Raw genomic sequence first — 19,305 nt, forward strand, 5'->3', positions numbered from 1 at the left:
CATGCAAGGTAGCTCAGGCTCAGAATTCACTCCTATTTCTTGGGGGTTTTGTTTGTTTGTTTTTATGAAAGCAAAGCATTTTATACTCCTAAAATACTTTCCAAAAGAATAGCTGTCTAGGAAGACCTAGCAAAATTACAGCTCAATAAGGAAGAAGTGTCTGTTGGTTTTTGTTAAAACTAAAATGGTAAACTTTGCAGTACTTACTGATTACGTTACTTGGCATCAAACTATTAACTCTTAACCTGAGATAACAATGCAATACTTTTTATTTAAAAGGCCATTTTATTTTCTACTGTACTTGTTCCAAACACGCAGTGTTCTAAAAACATCAGGCAATGTCCTTTTTCCTTTTATTCTTAGTCTACAGCTTTCTGTAAAGATTGAGGAGCATAGTATTGTGCTGAAAAAATAGAATGTAGAGGATCTTTTCCTCATTTAAGTTGAATTGTGTTTCAGGCAGGAGAAATGTAATTATTTCCTAATTTAGGTAAATGTTAGGAGAACTGGAAACTGTCAATTTGCCAGTATTATGAAGGGTTGGGGGTGTGTGTGTCTGGTTTTTTGTTTGGTTGATTTTAAATTGACATTGTAAAATGATGTAGTACTTAAAAGAAATACAACAGGAAGTGGTTTTTTTGGTTTTTTGGGGGTTTTTTTGGGTAATCCTATAGTGTGTTCTGTAACCTAAAACGTATACTTTTTTTTTTTTTTTTTTTTTTTTGCAAATGAAATACTTACGGAAAATGTGGACTTTCTTTCTGTAGTGATTCTGATCCAGGCTTCAGGCAGTGGACAGAGTCAGATACCCTTTCTGGTTCCCAGTCCCCCCAGTCAGTAGGAAGTGCTGCTGCTGATAGTGGTACGGAGTGCATGTCTGATTCTGCTATGGACTTGCCTGATGTTACGCTTTCCCTTTGTGGAGGTCTCAATGAAAATGGGGAGATTTCTAAAGGTATGTGAAAGGCTAAAACATAAACAGTGATAAAGCTCAGTCAGCTAAACAAATGAAGTGACTGGAATGCTCGGATTTCCACCTTGCAAAGCTTTGGCTCATTATTATGCTCATGTTGAGAGGAAGGAATGGATAGTCTTTCATTTTCTGCAATTCTCAAGCATTTGCCAAGCAGAATTTAACCTCAAATTAATCAAGAGCACTTGATGTTATGAGAAGCTTTCTGTCTCCTTATTTGCGCTACATATTGTGTATCTGACCAACCACTCTTGTTTCGGGCTGCAGTTACTTCCTTGGTTCTATACTAACATTCACAATTCATATTCTTTCCAATTGCCTGCTAATTTTTCTTCTTTTTTTTCTTTTTTTTTTTTTAGCAATGAAAAAACTTTGACTATTGACATTGACTTTTCTCCTGCTTTACTTTTCCTGCACTAATTGTTTGTTAATTTTTAGGTTATTTAGATTCTTCTCTCTTAATGCTGTTGTTCAATATTAAAATTAAGTTGCATGCATTTTTGAGGGAGCTTCTGGGAGCACATAATCTTAATGAACATGTACTGAAACGATTTTAGTATTACTTTTCTAATGGTCATCCAGTCTCTAATGCATCAAGTGAAATTTAAACGCTTATTAATAAAGACTCAGGACGGCTGTCTTGGCAACGTGGTAGTAATGTTGGATTTGATTTGAAAAAATTATGTCTGCCTTGCAGGGGTCTTAAACTAAGTCGTGAATTTCTGCAAACTTGTGTAGTCACTAGTCGTGAAAACGCTATTAGTGTCAGTGATTAAACAAACTGAAAAGCAGACGACGTCCTTCCCGCTCCCCGTTTAGTGCAGTTTGTAGGCCCCTCACCTGCCATAACCATTTTTAAAGAAAAGTTGCTTAGACAAGCATGACTCTGTTTCCAGCCTGCAAACTGAATTAATTCCTGCCTCCTCCTTATCCACCCTCTTCTAATTTCTTAATTCCCATGACTGTGACTGTTGAAGTGGTACGAGGCTTTCCCCGTTACATAGGGGGCCGTCACAAGTCTCTTGACAGGTAGGCCATGTTAGCATATCTTGAGTGATGTTGCAAGATCAGCAAAGACTCTGAAATGACAGAAAGCATTTTCCTAGATACAAACTAATCAGACATCTTGGGATTTTATATTCTTGTTGTTAATTAAAATCTACTTCTATTGCAGAAAAATTCATGGAACATATTATTACCTATCATGAATTTGCTGAAAACCCTGGACTCATAGACAATCCAAATTTGGTAATAAGGATTTATAACAGGTAAATTCTCTATCATGTAATTAGGTCATAGAAGATTTCTTCTTAAATCTACCCTTTAAAGTGAGTGCATTTCTCAGCTTCCATTGCGTTTTGTGTTTTTCATGGATCTGTTTCTTGGTCTCAAAGAGAACGATTGTTGAACTGAAATTTGCATTAAATTTAGCTTTAACTGAAGTGAGATCTCTTTTCAGCAGTTGCCACTGACATTGAATTGTATATATTAAGATAACTCTGTGTGCAGAAAACTTTAATATTAGTTGTTGTCAGCAAACATGTATTTTCATCAACAAAAGAGCAGTTTGCACACTGATATTTATTGACCTCTAGCCAGGTTTTGTAATATCTTATCAATAACATGTTTTAAAACAGGTATTATAACTGGGCCTTGGCCGCTCCAATGATTCTGAGTTTGCAGGTGTTTCAGAAGAGTTTGCCTAAGGTAAATAGATATATGTATACTTTTTTGATGATTTTGTATGTAGTAACACATGAGTATCTCTTCATTTGGTTTTTTTATACAAATTTAAAAGATGCCTAATTTTTCAGGCTACTGTTGAGTCTTGGGTCAAAGAGAAGATGCCAAAGAAGTCTGGAAGGTGGTGGTTCTGGCGCAAGAGAGAAGGCATGACTAAACAGGTAACAGACCTGTTTGGATTTTTTTTTCTTTCTGTAGCTGTTAAAAGATGAAAAACTTGTGATTTGTCAGCAGTGTCTGAGAACGCTGCTCCTATAGCTCTGTGTCACTGACTGCCAGCAGAGTTACAGCTGTTGCAGTAGCTGTAGCTGCTTCTGTGTATTTAGTCTTAAATACCACATCTTCATTTGCTGTTACTAGTTGCTTCAACAAAATTTATTGTATTCAGCTGTTGCACACTATTCTTAAAATTCTTTCTTCTGAGCTGTAAGCAGTGGTCAGAGCTACTCTTCAGTCACTGCAGTATGTTTTAGGAACGTGTACACAAACAAACAAGTAGGTGCTGTGCTGCATAATAGATGTTATGCTGAGACACCCCGTTTTAGACTAAATTAAGCTTTCTAAACCTTGAGTATGTGCCTTAAATTTGCTTCCCTGACCCCCCTCCCCAAGTTAATTTTATAAGCTTAGAGGCTGAGAGCTCCTTTAATGCTAAATTCATCACGTTAAACTAGCAGTTCTCAACTTCTGGTGTGCAGAGGTTAGTTTATGTACTATATTGATAGCTGTTTGCCCAAGTGTGAACTGTGAATTCACTTGGATCAGTTAAAAATGTTTAAAATGTCAGTGGTTTTTTTGTTATCATGTTGCTTTAGATACCAGAGGCAAAAGAGGGAAAGACTGAGACGCAAAGAGCAAACGAACTGCCAGCAACTATAAAAGAGCAAGTTAACAGTAGGTGTGTTCCTGTCTGAAGACTCTTTTGTGGACTGAATAGTGTCTTTTTTTTTTTTTTTTTTTTTTAATGAAGAATTCAGTAGGAATTTACTGTGGGAAGAAACATTTTCCTCTAAGCTACCAAAGAGGAACCAGATGTGTTTAGCAAACAATTCAGCAAAATAATGTGGCAGCAAACGTTGTAGGAACTGCGAATACACTACAGTTCTTTCCTAGATCCTATTGTGTTTACTTCTTAAATAGCACCATAACTGACAGAACAAAGGCATATATGGTAACCTTTAGCAATGGTCCACTACTCTCTAAATATAGTGGTATTGTTTCTGAGCTATTGTTTGGGGGAGAGGGGGATTTTGGTTTGGTTTTTTTGGTTGGTTGGTTGGGGTTTTTTTGTAAAAGATTATTTTTGTATGAATAACTTAAACCATGTGCAATTTTTTGTAACATTAAATAATTGAAACAATAAAATAGTATTAATTACAGTGCACAAGTTGCCCAAGATTGTGGTCGAAAACTAGCAGTATTTAGTGCAAAACTGTCCCAGTCTAGGTAACTTACAATGCGTGTTCATATTATCCCATGATTTTATGAAGGTACTTGTAAGTGTTGTTGGTGTCTTATAGATTTAAAAAACTAAATATATTGTGATTGAATACTTCAGAGAAATTAAATGCTGCTTTTAATCTTGAAATCTCTAATTAGCAGAAAAATAAGTCTGAATAACCTTAAAAGGTGAGCTACTCCACTAACTTACCATCCACGGTTTAAATTAAATAGTAACTGTGGCGGCTTTTTTAAAACCAAACCACTGTTGCTCGTTCAGTATCCCTTTTCATCTGCCGTTCGCCTCATTCATCAACACACTATTAGTGACCACTTGACACTGTGTCTTTACTAAACCCATCGTGCGTGGAGCCAGCTAGTAATAGTAATGTTTAGAGCTCCACCAACACTAGCCTTACTTGCTTGTTGGCATACACTAGCTTTATCTGGGCGTTCTCTAGACCGTGGACTTTGTTAATCTGCGCTGAGGCTGGTAGCAAATCCTCCACATAGGCAGAAATTACTCTTGCGTAAGAATCTTACACCATTAAATAAGGATTTTCTGTAGCTTACATTTATTCTGGTTAATGTCATGTTAGACCTCCAGAAGATGATTCTTCTAGTGATGAAGCATCACAGGAGTTGAAGGAATCCCTGAAAATAGATTCTGCCCCAGCAGAGCATCCAACCCATGGGAACATTACATCTTACAAGAAGTCACTTAGACTGTCTTCAGACCAAATAGTAAGTGGCATGGCTTTCTTGTCCTGTATAATTCCACCCTGGTTCTAAGAGTTGGACTTATTTTACTTTTTAGAAGCGACATGTAAGTACATTTCACAAAGTTAAAAATTATCTTTGGGTTACTTTTTTAGCAGTAGAACGAAGGAGTGGGGAAGTGTAAAATTTAGAAAGAAATTTAAAATATTTTCCTGTGCTCCTGTGGGCAGCTGCAGGGAATTTTGATTAGTTTTTTTTCTGTTGTGTTTTTTAAGAATCTGTGTTTGGATTTAAAAATAATAATGTCTTAGAAAGTTCTATAAGCAAACTTCTATGTTAAGATGTTGCCAAAAAAGTGACATTGTTGGCTTCTGCAGTTTGGATGTCCTGGGATCTGAACAGCCTAATAATGTACGTTGAAATCGGTATGCAGTTTGTTCGCTGCAGTCTAACTTACAGGTCAGTTCTGCTGCTCCCTAAATGTCTGATCTTCATCGTGGAAGACTTTTGAGGAAAGAATCCACTGAGTAGAAAATACTGTTGCGTACTATAGCAAACTGGGAGTTCTGTTTGCGAGTGCTGTAAGTTACGGTGATAGCGAGAACTGAAGTAGCAGAGAGTGAAATCCCTGCTGCTGTAAGCAGGTACAGGAGCTGCGGACAGAGACACGTGCCCAGGCTGCAAAACAGACCTCGCCAGCAGAACTGTGCTGGTGTGAAACCGTGGTTTGCTTCTTGATCGGTTAATCAAAATAGATGAGGAAGTGTAGATGAGCCATTTTCTGTAGCTCATTTATGATTTAAAAATTTTAAAGTGAGGGCAACTTAAATTTTCAATTATTTTTATTTATTCTAAAGGCAAAGTTGAAGCTCAGAGATGGCCCTAATGATGTCGTATTTAGTATTACAACCCAGTATCAAGGGACTTGCCGTTGTGCAGGAACAATATATCTCTGGAACTGGAATGATAAAATCATCATATCAGACATTGATGGAACAATAACCAAGTAAGTATCATTGGCTTTTTTCTTTCCTTTGTTTGTTTTTTTTTTTTAATCTTGCTTTTCAAAATAAGATAAAGAAACTTGATTTAAGAAAACTATTAAAGAATGTTCATTAACAGTCATGAAAAAAACCTTGTTGCTTTGATTTTAATTTGTACTTGCATTTACAGCAAACCAGAAAAAGTCTTTTAAAAGACTAATGCGAAGGTGGTCACGTTTACTGTGTGACTATTGCCCTTTCAGTTTGACTTCTCCAGGTTCAGCAGCCATAGGTGAACTTGGAGACTGACTTGTGCTGGTTCAGCCCCAATAATTGCTCTGTCTGCAGTAGTTACTAATACTCTTGAAATCGTTAGGACCTTCTGCAGAGATATTTCTGTAAATACTCATTATAAATTGATAAATTGTATATTCGTTAGTGTCTGTCTTTAACAAAACTCATTTACTTAGTATCGGCCATCTCTGATTTTGCTTTTAGGTCCGATGCTTTAGGACACATACTCCCTCAGCTTGGCAAGGATTGGACTCATCAGGGCATTGCAAAACTCTATCATTCCATAAATGAGTGAGTATATAATCTGTGAAGCAATTAGGGTTTTCTGGAATTTTGAAGTTACTAGGCAGGTAATTGGATTGTTGTTAATAATTATGCAGTTTATTACAATTTGTTGATCTAAATGTTGGGAAGTGAGCTACTTCTGTCGTTGACAAACACAACCAAGTTCTTTCCCCAGATGTGTACTTCTACAGGAATGGAAGCCACCATTTCCTCCTCAAATGTTAGATTCTGCATTTTAGTTCTTAAAACCTGTATGTAATATCATTGTGATGACAAAAGAGAACCATAATAGCAATAATTTCTCCAACAGCCGTGCGTATGTCTGCTTCCACCAGCTCAGGTTGATCACAAAGTCTATTACAAACATGGTACAGTGTAAATTGAAACCTAAATTGTGTCCTTTCAGTGCATAAATATTTTTGTGTTTTAATGTGTTTCCTACCAAACGTAAGTGAACACTCCTTCGGATAGACTTCATATTCTGAAACGAGCCTAATTAACAACTTGCCGCTGCCACAAAGGGAAGGTTGGTGGCCTGGCTCAAGTTTTCTGTCACTTTGTTGTGCTTCTGATGCAAGCCGATGCAGTTCAGTAAAACAGTACAAAAGTAATTCAGCAAACCAGCAGTTTCCCTCTCTGCGTCAGTCAGCTGAACGTGCTCACCCTGGGATCTGCAAGAACCTGCCGAGGCCGCCCACGTGCCTTCCCCCTTGCAGCAGTGGTGAGGGTTCGGTGTACGGCCCTGCAGTATTTATGTCCAGTAACTTAGGGCAGAATGAACCTACATCTTTCCTCCCCTTTCAGATTTGGTCCTTTGCTTAGCAAACTTTTTTTCAGAAATGCAGTGATGCCAGAAACAATACTTGCTACTGAGGAGGATCGCGGGGTGGTCAGCTGTTAAACACTTCATGATCCACTTGAAATAATAACCTTTTACCTTTGTTTTTAAGTTTAGTAATCTTTCTTTCCCCAAAAACATTTGGCATCTCAGAATCTATTGTTGACCTTCATTCCTGTGGCCTTTCTTCTGTGGCTACATTTTGTTTGTGGCCCCTTGCAATCCGTGGCAGATAACCTGAACCTTTTTTGTATTCAGTGCATAATAGAAGAGTAGTTTGGGAATTATTTGCCAAATTGAATCAAGTCTTTGAAAATGCACGTAAACACTCAAGCCTTTTGTGCATGCAGTAACCGTGTACGAATCTGTGTAACAGATGGACCTACAAAGTCTGCAGGAGAAATTGAGGTTCGTGATGAATGCTTCTTGTTATCCATCCGTCCCTCTGCGCTGCGAATTCTGCCAACAACCTGAAAAAACTCCAACCACAACGACAGGAGATCTGGCACCCAGTATTATGGCATGCAGATAGTTTACGTGATTGCTGTCCTACAGCTGGGCTGAAAGAAGCTGGATAAAACCAGCGTGGCACTTAGTTAAACACAGTCTAGTCCGTCTGATTGGGTAATCTGAGTATTGCCACCCCTGTTCTTCTTGCACTCCTGTTTCTCAGTTTTGAGTCATGTATTTAAACTGTCATGTGCCTTGCAGAGTTTTTAACAGTGGAACAGTCTTTTCCTTGTGCGCGTGCAGAGCGCTGCAGCGAGTCGATGCCTGAACTGGGGCCTCTGGACGTCGCTATTACTGTGTGCTTCTGTTTGCAAAGGAACTCTTCGGCGGGAATATGAACTAAGTTGATAATTCTCTTCTAGAAATGGGTACAAGTTTCTGTACTGTTCCGCCCGTGCCATTGGGATGGCAGATATGACCAGAGGATACCTGCACTGGGTGAATGACAAAGGAACAATTCTCCCCAGGGGCCCTCTCATGTTGTCCCCCAGCAGTTTGTTTTCTGCCTTGCACAGGTAGGCATGTGGGGTTTCATACATCCACTCCCGCCCCATCCCAGAGAAAGCAGCAGATTAAAAAGCTTTGGCATGCTGCCCATTCCAGCTGCGGTGAAACGTTCCCCTCGGTGCTAGATTTGCTGCTGAGACTTGATGTCCCTCTAGCGATCACTTGTGAGCTGTCTGAATTCCACGTGTAGTAGTATACTTCTGTTTGCGTGGGCGTGTTAGAATTGGCTACAAACCACAAAATACCGGTCGTAGAGCAGCTCATTTTCCCTTTCCTTTGTTCCTCTAGTCCATGACGTTACTGTTAGGTTCTGTTTCTATGAGTACGCTTTTGGCTTTTCAAGTACAGCTGCAAGGATTGTAGTGCAGGGCTACTAAACAAGATGGGGACGGACACACACACACACACACACACACACACACACACGCTGGGGAATAGATGTCCCAGTAAATGGTCTTGCAAAATTGGGAGGGCTCCGTGTACGACTGCTTAAGGAGCAGTATGGAGTTTAGCTGTTGTTCAGCTTGGTTGATCTTTTGAACCAGCCATAGCCTCCCTGTTCTTGATGAAGAGAGCTGCTGGTGGAAAAGTCTTTCTGGTTATTGCTTGGTTTTTAGTAAAAACAGCCGATTCATGGCTAGCAATGACAGCAGCTTCCATTAAGGTCCCTGACGGGCCTTCCACACCCTTTTGTCAGAGACCAGAGCTGTAACGAGCCCACGTGCACCGATTCAGATGCTCAGCTACAATGAAAGCAGTTCACAAACCACATTTACAGCTGGGGATTTCATCCATTCACTTAGCCTACGCGCAGGTTGTTCACTTTACTATGGATATTGGAAAACAGCGAATGTTTTATTGGCTCTTGTATCATTCTTGGAAAACTGCTGACCAATATCTATACCAACACAGGCAAAAGGAAACAATGAGAATATGAATATCAGATAAATGGGGGAAGGAGGATACCCTCTATCAAATAATGATTTAGAATTTGACTGTTGAAATTCTGTTTTAGGGAAGTAATAGAAAAGAAGCCTGAAAAGTTCAAAATCGAATGTTTGAATGATATCAAGAATTTGTTTGCTCCCAGTAAACAGCCTTTCTATGCTGCTTTTGGAAACAGGCCCAATGTAAGTCTGCCCCTTTCTAACTGAAGGGTCAAAATGCATGAAGTACTTAGGAAGCAAAAGAAATAGGCTTTTCTTGTTTGTCTGCTGAAATCTGAATAAGGAAATGGGACACTGATGCTTTCGTGGGTTTGGTCAAGAAAACCCACATGCAGATACCTTAAATAAAAGCTGCTAGAACTGCTTATATGAGAAAGATCACAGAGATGTGTTAGTATTCTCAGGGTTTTATTAAGTATGTGCCAATTTTCCGTATCCTTTTTCAGCATTTTTGACAGCTTTATAACCGAAGGGGACTAATTCAGTGCTCCTCAGTCTTGAATCCTTTTTCCTGTCATATGTTCCTGTATTTTCCTTGCAGCTCAATGCTGTCGGAACTGAGCTAGAAAGACAGGCTGTCCTAAGAGGAATGTTGTCACAAGGAATGGGATTGTGTGCTAGAGATTTGGTGTGTGTTTGTAGTCCCAGGCTTGGGCCCAGGAATTAAGCATTTGGGGGGGGGGGAGACGACAGGGAGTGTTTCGTTACGGGGTGTGTATGTTTGGGGGGGCGGGGGGTGGTTTGTTTTTTGGCTGTTGTTTAGGCAGTTTTAGTGTACCCTTTTTGGATCAGCTTTTCTCATGCCTTCAAGAAATGGTGCTTAGGTCACATTCGATAAGGAGATGTTGAAGCATGTGCTTGTGTTCATGCTTTTTGCAGGATGTGTATGCCTACATGCAAGTGGGGGTTCCAGACTGCAGAATCTTTACTGTGAATCCAAAGGGGGAACTGATCCAAGAACGGACTAAGGGAAACAAATCTTCGTAAGATCATTTTTGTTATTTCAGCTAAAGGAAATGCTTAGGAACGACACTACAAAATAATGGCGTTTGTGACCATGACAGTTGGATATTTTATTACATACAACACATGAAAATCTTACTTGCCAGAGCCCTACAGCTTTGGATACTTGACTGATACTTTTCCAAAAAAAAATGTAGACTGGCAAAACAAAATTGAAAATAGCTTCTGCAGTAGCGGTGCCTTATTTGACCATAGCCTTCTGGTCCAGATGACTATAAAGCTGCTTTTTGGCTACAGCTGAACAGTGACTAGACTGTTAAATAATGGTCTTTCTCCTTTTTTAATACAGGTATTACAGACTAAGTGAGCTTGTGGAACACGTGTTCCCGTTGCTCAATAAGGAACAGAGTTCTGCATTTCCGTGCCCAGAATTCAGCTCCTTTTGCTACTGGAGAGAGCCTCTTCCTGACCTTAACATGGATGACCTGGCCTGAAAAATGCTTCTCACCTGGAGACGGAATTTCATATTCAGCTACTCAACATCAGTTTAAATGTGAAGAACTTTCTTAACAAAGATGCTAATTTATATACTGGTACCGTAAGTCTTACTAAAGAAATCACTTTAACTCCGTTGGTTTAAAACAAAGAAAATGCAAAGCTACTGTCTGTTATTTTGTGTGTGGAGTTTGGGTTTTTGTTCGTTTATTTCTTTATTGCTCGTCTTTATATACCTGTCGTCAGGCACTTGAGATTGGCCTGTCATTGATGGCCATGGTACCCAAGTGCTTCAGGGTAACTAAATGCTGAGGTGAACTCTGCTTTGCATTTTCATCAGTACAGACCTTATTGTAAACGGATTTTTTTTGTTTTTTAATTAGTCTTAATAGTGTATTTTCTAAAATGAAGCCAAAAAGTGTATGGAAACTGCCAAATAGAATGTCAGACCTATTAATGAAAAACGTGGTCTAATGTTCAGATGGACAACTAGGCCATTTTTGAAAGGAGCCAGAACCTAAGACCAGTGTGCTCTTTCTCAGCTAAAATACAGAAAATGTGTAGATGTTACTAGCCTGACAGACTCTGAAGACATAAAATTCCTCTTTAAATGTAAATATGCCTTTTGTCACATGTACAAGGCTCTGCTTGTACAATTCACACTCAAACTAACGCTGCTTATTACTTTTTTTCACATGCAATGTTTGAACTATTCCATGAGCTTGTTAAAAACAAAAGTTGTCTTCAGATACTTGTATGGCTTTTGTTGTTTTCGGGCTGCACTATGTCGTGTTGAATTTCTATCAAGAAAAAATCTTGAACATTTCTGTAAGCGTCGGGGAGCTGGCATTCTTATTTCCTTTTTCAGCACAGAGATGATGCATTTGTGTGTGTATGCTGTGTAGGCCAGTAAAACGTATGTACAGATTATATTCAGGGAATTGTAATACTAAAAAAATTATGTATTTAATTTTTTAATTGTCTGCTGCAGGTCTTTCCAGAATTCTGTATTGCAGGTTTTCAGTAGCTGGAATGAAATGCAGCTCGATAGTGAGATTCCAGGTATGAGAATGGTTAAATGCTGCAGAGCAGACTAAAACCTTTTTTTTTCCTATCTCTTTTTTTTTTTTTAGAAAAAAAAAAAAAAGTTGTGGGCTGTTCATACACGTCATGCTGGTCCTTCCTCAGGTTCAGGTCAGAGCCTTGTGAAAAAATTGCATTCCAAGCCTAGTGTTTGTCAGCTGTAAAAGCAGCTATTATTTCTCTCCAAAAATACTTGAAGACAAAGGTAGTTCTGCTTTTTAAGTTGAGTTAGTGCGTTTCACCTCCTTTGGACAAACCTGCGGGGAGTGTGTCTCATTCCACCAGCCCAGAGGCCTAAGGACTACGGTCATTCAGACGTCAGTCCTGGGCATGGTCTTTTCTGTCACTCCTTAAGCAAGTTCCTGGGGCCAGGCATTAAAGACCCTTCCAGGGACAACCTCCAGAATTTCCACCAGGCTCCGGGCGAGCTCCCCCCGCCCCAGCTCCCGTGGGAGCAGGGGAGGCGCAGGGATCGTCAGAAGGCGTTTGCGCGGCTGCCGGCCGCGGCGCCTGCACCAGGGCCGCCCTTGGCCGAAGCAGCTGGGCAGGCCCTTCCGCCTCGGCTCGCTCGGCCTGCAGGAGAGCACGGTTAGAGGATTTAAACAGCCCCCCCGGAGTGGTTTTCTTCATCAGGCTGCGTAGGCTTAACCCACAGCTCTGCTGTAACCCCGGCTGATGCTGGACAACTGCTGAACTGCTTGGTGGGGAAGTTTTAGATCGCTATATAAATGAAATTACTCCCCCCCCCTTATAAAACTGTAGTGTGTTCCTGTGTTTATAAAACATTCAGTAAAGAATGGGGGCAGCAAAATCAACACGGCGCCTCTCTTTCAAAGCAGGAGTATGAGTGGGGAGGAACACGCGCAGGTCTGTCGCGGTGGGCATGCATGTCAGTGAATGGGAAGGCGTCCTTGTTGTTGTACAGCCAGAACAATACTTCCTGTGACTGTCCCAGCAAACTCTTGGTCCTGTCACCAATCTGCTCAGTGTTCAAGTGGATTTCATGGGACTCAACTCAAAAGGATATTTTCCTCTTAGTGCTTTTTTCTTTTTCTTTTACCGTCAGAAGCTTACAGACATCATTCCATGTATTTTTTTTCCTACCTTTTATTCCATAGGTTTCATTAGAAATGGAAATTTTCATGATCACCAAGTGCTTTGAATATCAATAAGATTTGAGCTTTTAAGTCATTTAAATACTTTAAAATGAATAAATAAGAATCCAACAAAACAAAATATTTTAATTACAAGATGAAATATTCTATCTAAAGATTCTATTTTACATAAAGGGAGCGAAGCAGCCTCTGCTGGAACAGTCCTTTGTGGATGTCAAAATTTTCTTTACCACGCTTAACTTGTTCTTGGTCGCCCTGGTATTGTGCCGGTTTTCTAACAACAAAAGCACTTCATGAAACTGGGATGGGTTTCCAAATGGGACAGACTCCTGCCAAGGTTTGTCTGTACCTTTCTTGGTTGCCTTTTTTTGTTTGTTTGGGTTTTTTTGTTTTTAACTTGGTTAATTTTTTCTCTTCAGTTCCATTCCTCTCTTCAGATTGTCGTAAAGATAAGCTGTGGATTTCAAGGTGGGGACTTGAGTAAATGAGAGCGTGGAAAAATAGTATCAGGTGTATCTCCAAAGGTGTGTAACTTCAGCTGGTATGAATATGGGGGCTGTGTGGTTGTCGACAGCTCCTCGTTCTGCTAACCTCTTGTTTTGCATTATAGGGATGTCCAAAAAGCTGCTTAGTTAAAAACTTTGCTTTTTTTTTTTTTCCTTTGCTCTGTAACAGCTACAGTTTCGATACTTGTTTTTTGATAAAACGTAAAAGTGTTCTTGAATATTTCTGATGCGAGTCGGGCGGGGTTTGGGTTTGGTTTTCTAAATCTGGCTTGTATTTGAAGCTTTTCAGATTGTTTGTTAACCCCGTTTCGGGACAGAATTCGGGGCACTGTACCTGTGGTCATTGCGTGCCGATGTAATTTGGACTGCTGGGCACTTTACTGACTCCAGAAGAGACATCTCATTCCTATCCAACTGTAGGCTTGTGCTGCAATATTAATATGAAGTGGGGTAAATAAGAATTATGCATTAGCCTGTCCTTTGTTACCTTAGTTGTGAGAAGTGGCCTGAAACTAAGGTTTGAGAGCAAGTTGTGCTATACTCGTGTAAACGTAGCGCAAGCTGAATCTTTCTTTCTGTGAAAGAGGAACTTCTAAGCGTGTGTGTCTGTCGGCACACGCACCCCCCTGTGAAGACTGTGTTGTTGAAGATGCAGGTCCTCTTAGCGCTGGAACCGGGGCAGAGCCCGAGTCCGTGATGCCTGTCGGAATAAATAAGGAACACTGCAATCCAAAACCTGTTAGTGACTCGGACGTTACCCATTTCTATGATGATTTAAAGATCAGTAACTTGTGGTACATTTCTGGAATTATTTTGTTTGGTTTTTTTACTGTACCAAGCACGTTCGTACTTCAGAAGGTTGGGCTCTCACCCCTGACAGTGTACAATTGCATGTGCAATCCTGGCTCGAGTAGCCTTAGCTTCCTGTCACCAGTATGCTCCTTCTAAAACTTTGGTTTTTTCAACTGGAAAAGTTTTTAACACTTGTGTCAACTCTGTTATGGAAATTCTAAAGCAAACTATGAATGTGCTTATGGTAAAGACAAAAGAGATGAGATTTCATGTTAATATTTCATGCAAGTCTCTAAAAAAATGCTGTCGTATGAATGAGAGTTGTTTAAATTACTGTAATGCAAATTCATGATGGAACATCAAAAATAGATAATGAATTTGAGATGCCTTTAAAGTGTGACTTTTGCCTGAAGTTTTAGTTTCCAAAGTTAAAATCTGCTGAATAGAATGGAATTGTTTTGGATTTTTTTACAGTGTTAATTACTTCCAGATGAAAGTTAAAATGTTGGTTTATTTTGAGGGTGGAAAAACTCTCTTCAATGATTTGTTTCATTTTTACGTTGAAGATGTGGAATACGTGATTGTTAAGCAACCCAATCACTAATAAGGTAGTGTGTTTAAAATTGTCAAATCTGTGATCATACCAATACAGTGGGTTTTGTTAAGACTGGACTATCTTGGGTACAGTAACCCACGCTTCAGTGCAATGTTTATTGATGTTCAGAACAATGTTATCACAATAAACAAACTTAAACTAAAATTTTTCTCAGCTTCGTTCTTGAGAATTCCATTCTTGTATTGCTCATTCAGTAAATGTGGAGTTACTTAACTTGTATTCCTATTTTACGTGGAATTCAAGTTGCTCTTCTAAGGGCTATGATACCCTGGCTTTCTCTCACACTGTTTACTTTTTTCGGAGTGTTTATACAACTGATAAATAATTGCTGTCATCTAACTTACTGTGTGCCAGGACCAATATTGGGTTAGAACTCTAACAAAAAGCAAACATGCGTTAATAACGCAGAGTATCAGGTAACGGATGCGTGCCTTGGGAATACACAAGCTGCCTTGAAGAAAATCTTGCAGCTGCATAGTTTGAGCTCTTGTAAATCTGCCCTAATTTGGAGTTTTATCCTAATTCCATCCAAGTTAACTTTTTCCTTTCAAGGCAAAGAGTATTGTCTTCCATGACAGTTGTTAAATCACTTGAGGCAATTATTCTAAGACCATCTTGAAAAAGGGGCCTCAAGCTTTCGGTAGAAACTCGCTCTTCCTGGTCTCTTGCTGCTGTTGGTACGGGCAACCAACCGGCAGCCTGCTGGAGAAAATCCAGCCGTTTCGGTCCCGCGCGAAAGTACGATAGACCTGTGTGACGTGGCGTTGTGGTGCCTTCTGATCCTCCTGCAGCGCGTGGCGTTGGTGTTGCTGCCCCAGCGCCCGCCTGCTCTCCTCGTGCCCCGGCGCGGAGCTCGCTGCCAGAGCTCTGGCCTCGCCGTGCCGTGGCAGACGCTGCTGGCTTTCCCCTGGGGTGCTGCTCGCAGGCTGCGCCCTTCTCTTCGCCCCCAGGGCACCTCACACCGCTCTTCGCCGCCCGTCCTTCGCTCCCAGGTCTCAGTACTTGCTTGTCGTGTGCAGGGAGCAGCTGTGCCCCTGCAAGCAGCAGAAGGGTGGCGTGTCCTGCCTATGCCCGATGGTCGGATTTGTTGCAAAAAACATTTCTGAGCTGGCGGCGTCTCTGCTGTGTCCATCTTGCCCTAAAGGAGTCATCTTGCTTTCGGTGGGTTGATTTTTAGAGGTTTGGAGCAACAGTCTTAGATGTGTAAAGAAGGGACTCAGAGTTTCCAAGAACAGGCACGTTCCGCTGTGCCAGCAGGGCACCGTTTCTGGAGCTGGTGCCGCTCCGTCGGCGCGCCGCGGGCCCCGGGAGGCCGCCTGGGCAGCCCTGCGCCGTTTCGGTTGGGAAGCCCTTTCGGGTGCGCTCCTGCTTGTGGCAGTTGCCGGGTGAGCTCTCGCCCCGGGGGTGAGCGGAGCGGGAAGACTCCAGCGCCATAACCCCGCGCGGGGTTTTTCCTCCGCGCCGGCGTGGGCGCAGGCCCCAGGCTGGCCTGCGGTGGGAAGCCTCCCGGCCAAACAGCTCTGGCAGCCGCGTGGGGCGGAGGAGAACAGATGTGGAGCCACGTGAGCACGAGGACTTGTGTTAATGCCTTTTGTGTACAGGGCTCGGAACGGGGCACAATTAACTGTGCGTTGGACAATTACAAGCCATGCTAAGCCACCTCCTTGGGAGTGCTACAAAGGCCTTTGCTCGTAAGGAAGTGTGCCAGACAGACGCAGTCGTGACTAAACGTTCATCTTTAGTCCAAATTAATCTGAATTCTGCTTTAAGGTCTGGGTGGCTGCTGGTCTTGCTTACCCCAGCACTAAGAGCTGGTGCACCTCATGTTTTCTTCCACGTCATTTCTTTTGTTCCAGTCTTTCCCTGCCTTCTTGTCCTTCTCCTTCCTGCCTCGCTGTTCTCCACTCTTGTTGTGCACTACTGATGCTTCAGCTGCACATGTTTTGGTGAGAGTAAGCGTGGGCTGAACTGTTCAGGCTAGAGCTGGCTGAAGGGCAGGGCTTGAAGGGCTGCAGTGAATGGGGCTACATCTGGCTAGTGGCCAGTCACCAGTGGTGTTCCTCAGGGCTCCATTCTAGGGCCAGTCCTGTTCAATGTACTTATCAATGACGTGGATGCAGGAGTTGAATGCACCATTAGCAAGTTTGCTGATCATACCAAACTGGGTGGTGCTGTTGACTCTCTTGTGGGACTAGACACCTTGCAGAGGACAGATTGGAGCATTAAGCTGTGATTAATGGGATGAAATTTAACAAGTCCAAATGCCGCATCCTGCGCCTGGGATGGAGTAATGCCAGGCACAAGTATAGACTGGGAGAGGAGTGGCTGGGGAGCGGCCCTGCAGGAAGGGATCTGGAGGTGCTGGTCGGCAGCAGTGTGCCCTGGCAGCCCAGAGGGCAAACCCCATCCTGGGGGCATCAAACAGAGCATGAGGGCAAGAGGGGATTATCCCGCTGTATCCAGCGTTGGCGCGGCCTCACCTGGAGCACTGTGTGCAGTGCTGGGCCCCACCGTTTAAGCAGGATGTGAAAGTCCTTGATGTGTCCAGAGGAGGGTAACGAAGGTGGTGAAAGGGCTGGAAGGAACGTCCTGTGAGGAGAGGCTGAGGGCTTTGGACTTGTCTGGTATGGAGAAAAGGAGGCTGAGGGGCGACCTCATTGCTCTCTGCAGCTTCCTGAGGAGGGGAGGGGGAGAGGGAGGTGCTGGTCTCTTCTCCTGGTATCCAGGGGCAGGATGCATGGGAACACTTCAAAGCTGCTCCAGGGGAGGTTTAGAGTGGACATTAGGAAGCATTTCTTTACCAAGAGGGTGATCAAACACGGAGCAGGCTTCCTAGAGAGGTGATTGATGCCCCAAGCCTGTCAGTGTTTAAAAAGTGTGCCCTTAACAACATGCTTTAACTTTTGGTCAGCCCTGAACTGGTATTGGTCAGGCAGTTCGACTAGAAAATTGCTGTAGGTCCCTTCCAGCTGAAACAGTCTCATCTGTTCCATTCCATTCATCAGGGATCAGGGCAGTGACTGAGCAGCTCAGACCAGCAACGACTGTGTTGGCAGAACGGCTGCACTGTGAACCACGAAGCCTACGTAACGGCCTGACGCCAACCAGCCACTCGAAACACACATGTGGGCCTGACTGGAAAGCCAGAAACTGCAGTTCTAAAGGTGGTGGTGGAGAGAGCAAAAAATTTTGGCTACAGTGCTGCTGTGTTCACTGGAAAGCAAAAGAGCATCAAGACCTCACACACCAGGTAGGCTTTATTTGGACATATCGGTAGTTGTTTTTCCATCACACAGTTTTCATCATGTTCCTGGATATTACTCACGCTCTCTCTACATGAATATATGTATACACATGCACACATAAAGCGGACTCTCAAATGTGCTGTTCTTTGCTGAAAAATTATAGTAACGTTCCTTTTTTCACAATCAAGACAACAAAATGGCTAAATGCCAAAACCTGCTTATGTAGTAACGTGTTACAAGATGCTCTTTGAAGCCTCCCGTGTACAAAGAACTGGCAGAGCGGGTCTTGTGCATCTTGTCTCGTGTCTGCAGGGTACGTTGCGGGAGGGTTGGTGCTGGCTCGAGTGCAAGTCCATCTTGTGGCGACAGGACACAGCCCCCAGGTGTTCCTGGTAACCTGACAATTGGAACTCTGCCACTCTCTGGGAGCAACTAGCAGCCAAAGCCTCCCTGCTGATCAAGTCTCAGGGGAGTGCGTATTCCTCCGGCTCCAAGCTGAGACACTGTAAATGCAGTTGTAGTTTTGGTGAAATGCATCTGTAACCACGGCTGTGCTGTAACATGATGTCACGGTTTGAGACTTAACTGAAAAGTTAAAGCACTCAAACAGAATTAGTTCTGATCTAGCCCAAACCAGGACACATGAGGACTGACTTAGCAGCTAAAACTCACTTCCCAAAAGCACGATGTATCCTCAGGAAACAAGTCAATCCTGATCTGGATCTCCTGGCTGCAGCTGGGGAGCCCTTTACCTTGCATTCCCAGTGCATTTTAAAGCCGCATTTTGTTTCAGGGTGCCTTCCTATGCTTTCCACTTACAGCTCGCTCTATTTCCTTGACTGTAATTCTTCTTGAATTGAATGGCTGGTTGGCTTCACGCCGCTGACTAGAGGCTCTCAGCGAAACTGCACGAAGCTGTTGCAAATAACCTGATGTACACTGAAAGAATACATGGTGGAACACGACAGAAACTCCTCATTGCTTTGAGTGGTCAGTATAGAAATGTCTCCACTGTCTCTGAAGTCTTAATAGCAAATTAAAATAATGAGGTAGTTTTCTTACACGTTTTGTGGTGAAAACTGGCATTCCTGCTCGTCTCCGAGCTCTCCTGGGGCTATGACTGATTTGTCTGTCACAGTGTTGCCTTTCCCCACAGCTGCTCTAGGACACGCTTTCCACGCGTGGCCAGAGCAGGGTCTGTGGCTGTCAGCACGCTGGCTCCCCTTCAGGTGCTCTGCCGCTGGTGCCCT

The 19,305-nt window shown here is 42.4% G+C and overlaps 1 protein-coding gene across 5 annotated transcripts in view; it reads left to right on the top strand.

Annotated features, from left to right (window-relative positions):
- The window catches only part of LPIN2 (lipin 2), a 44,758-nt gene extending 29,804 nt beyond the window's left edge, over positions 1-14,954 (top strand). For 2 of the 5 annotated variants that reach the window (XM_086472716.1, XM_009949978.2), the window contains exons 9-20: positions 768-955; positions 2,148-2,241; positions 2,611-2,680; positions 2,788-2,877; positions 3,532-3,614; positions 4,756-4,900; positions 5,734-5,882; positions 6,358-6,444; positions 8,149-8,301; positions 9,309-9,423; positions 10,120-10,223; positions 10,553-14,954. In XM_086472716.1, the coding sequence (XP_086328842.1) occupies positions 768-955; positions 2,148-2,241; positions 2,611-2,680; positions 2,788-2,877; positions 3,532-3,614; positions 4,756-4,900; positions 5,734-5,882; positions 6,358-6,444; positions 8,149-8,301; positions 9,309-9,423; positions 10,120-10,223; positions 10,553-10,697 (1,423 nt within the window). In that variant the 3' untranslated portion in view covers positions 10,698-14,954. Of the gene's footprint in view, positions 1-767; positions 956-2,147; positions 2,242-2,610; positions 2,681-2,787; positions 2,878-3,531; positions 3,615-4,755; positions 4,901-5,733; positions 5,883-6,357; positions 6,445-7,652; positions 8,302-9,308; positions 9,424-10,119; positions 10,224-10,552 lie in introns of those variants that run through there. The other 3 variants (XR_015183869.1, XM_086472714.1, XM_086472715.1) reach the window with 3 other exon arrangements.
- The last annotated feature ends 4,351 nt before the right edge of the window (positions 14,955-19,305 follow it).

This window comes from Leptosomus discolor, chromosome 13 (assembly GCF_034619465.1).
Source record: "Leptosomus discolor isolate bLepDis1 chromosome 13, bLepDis1.hap2, whole genome shotgun sequence".
NCBI lineage: Eukaryota > Metazoa > Chordata > Aves > Leptosomiformes > Leptosomidae > Leptosomus > Leptosomus discolor.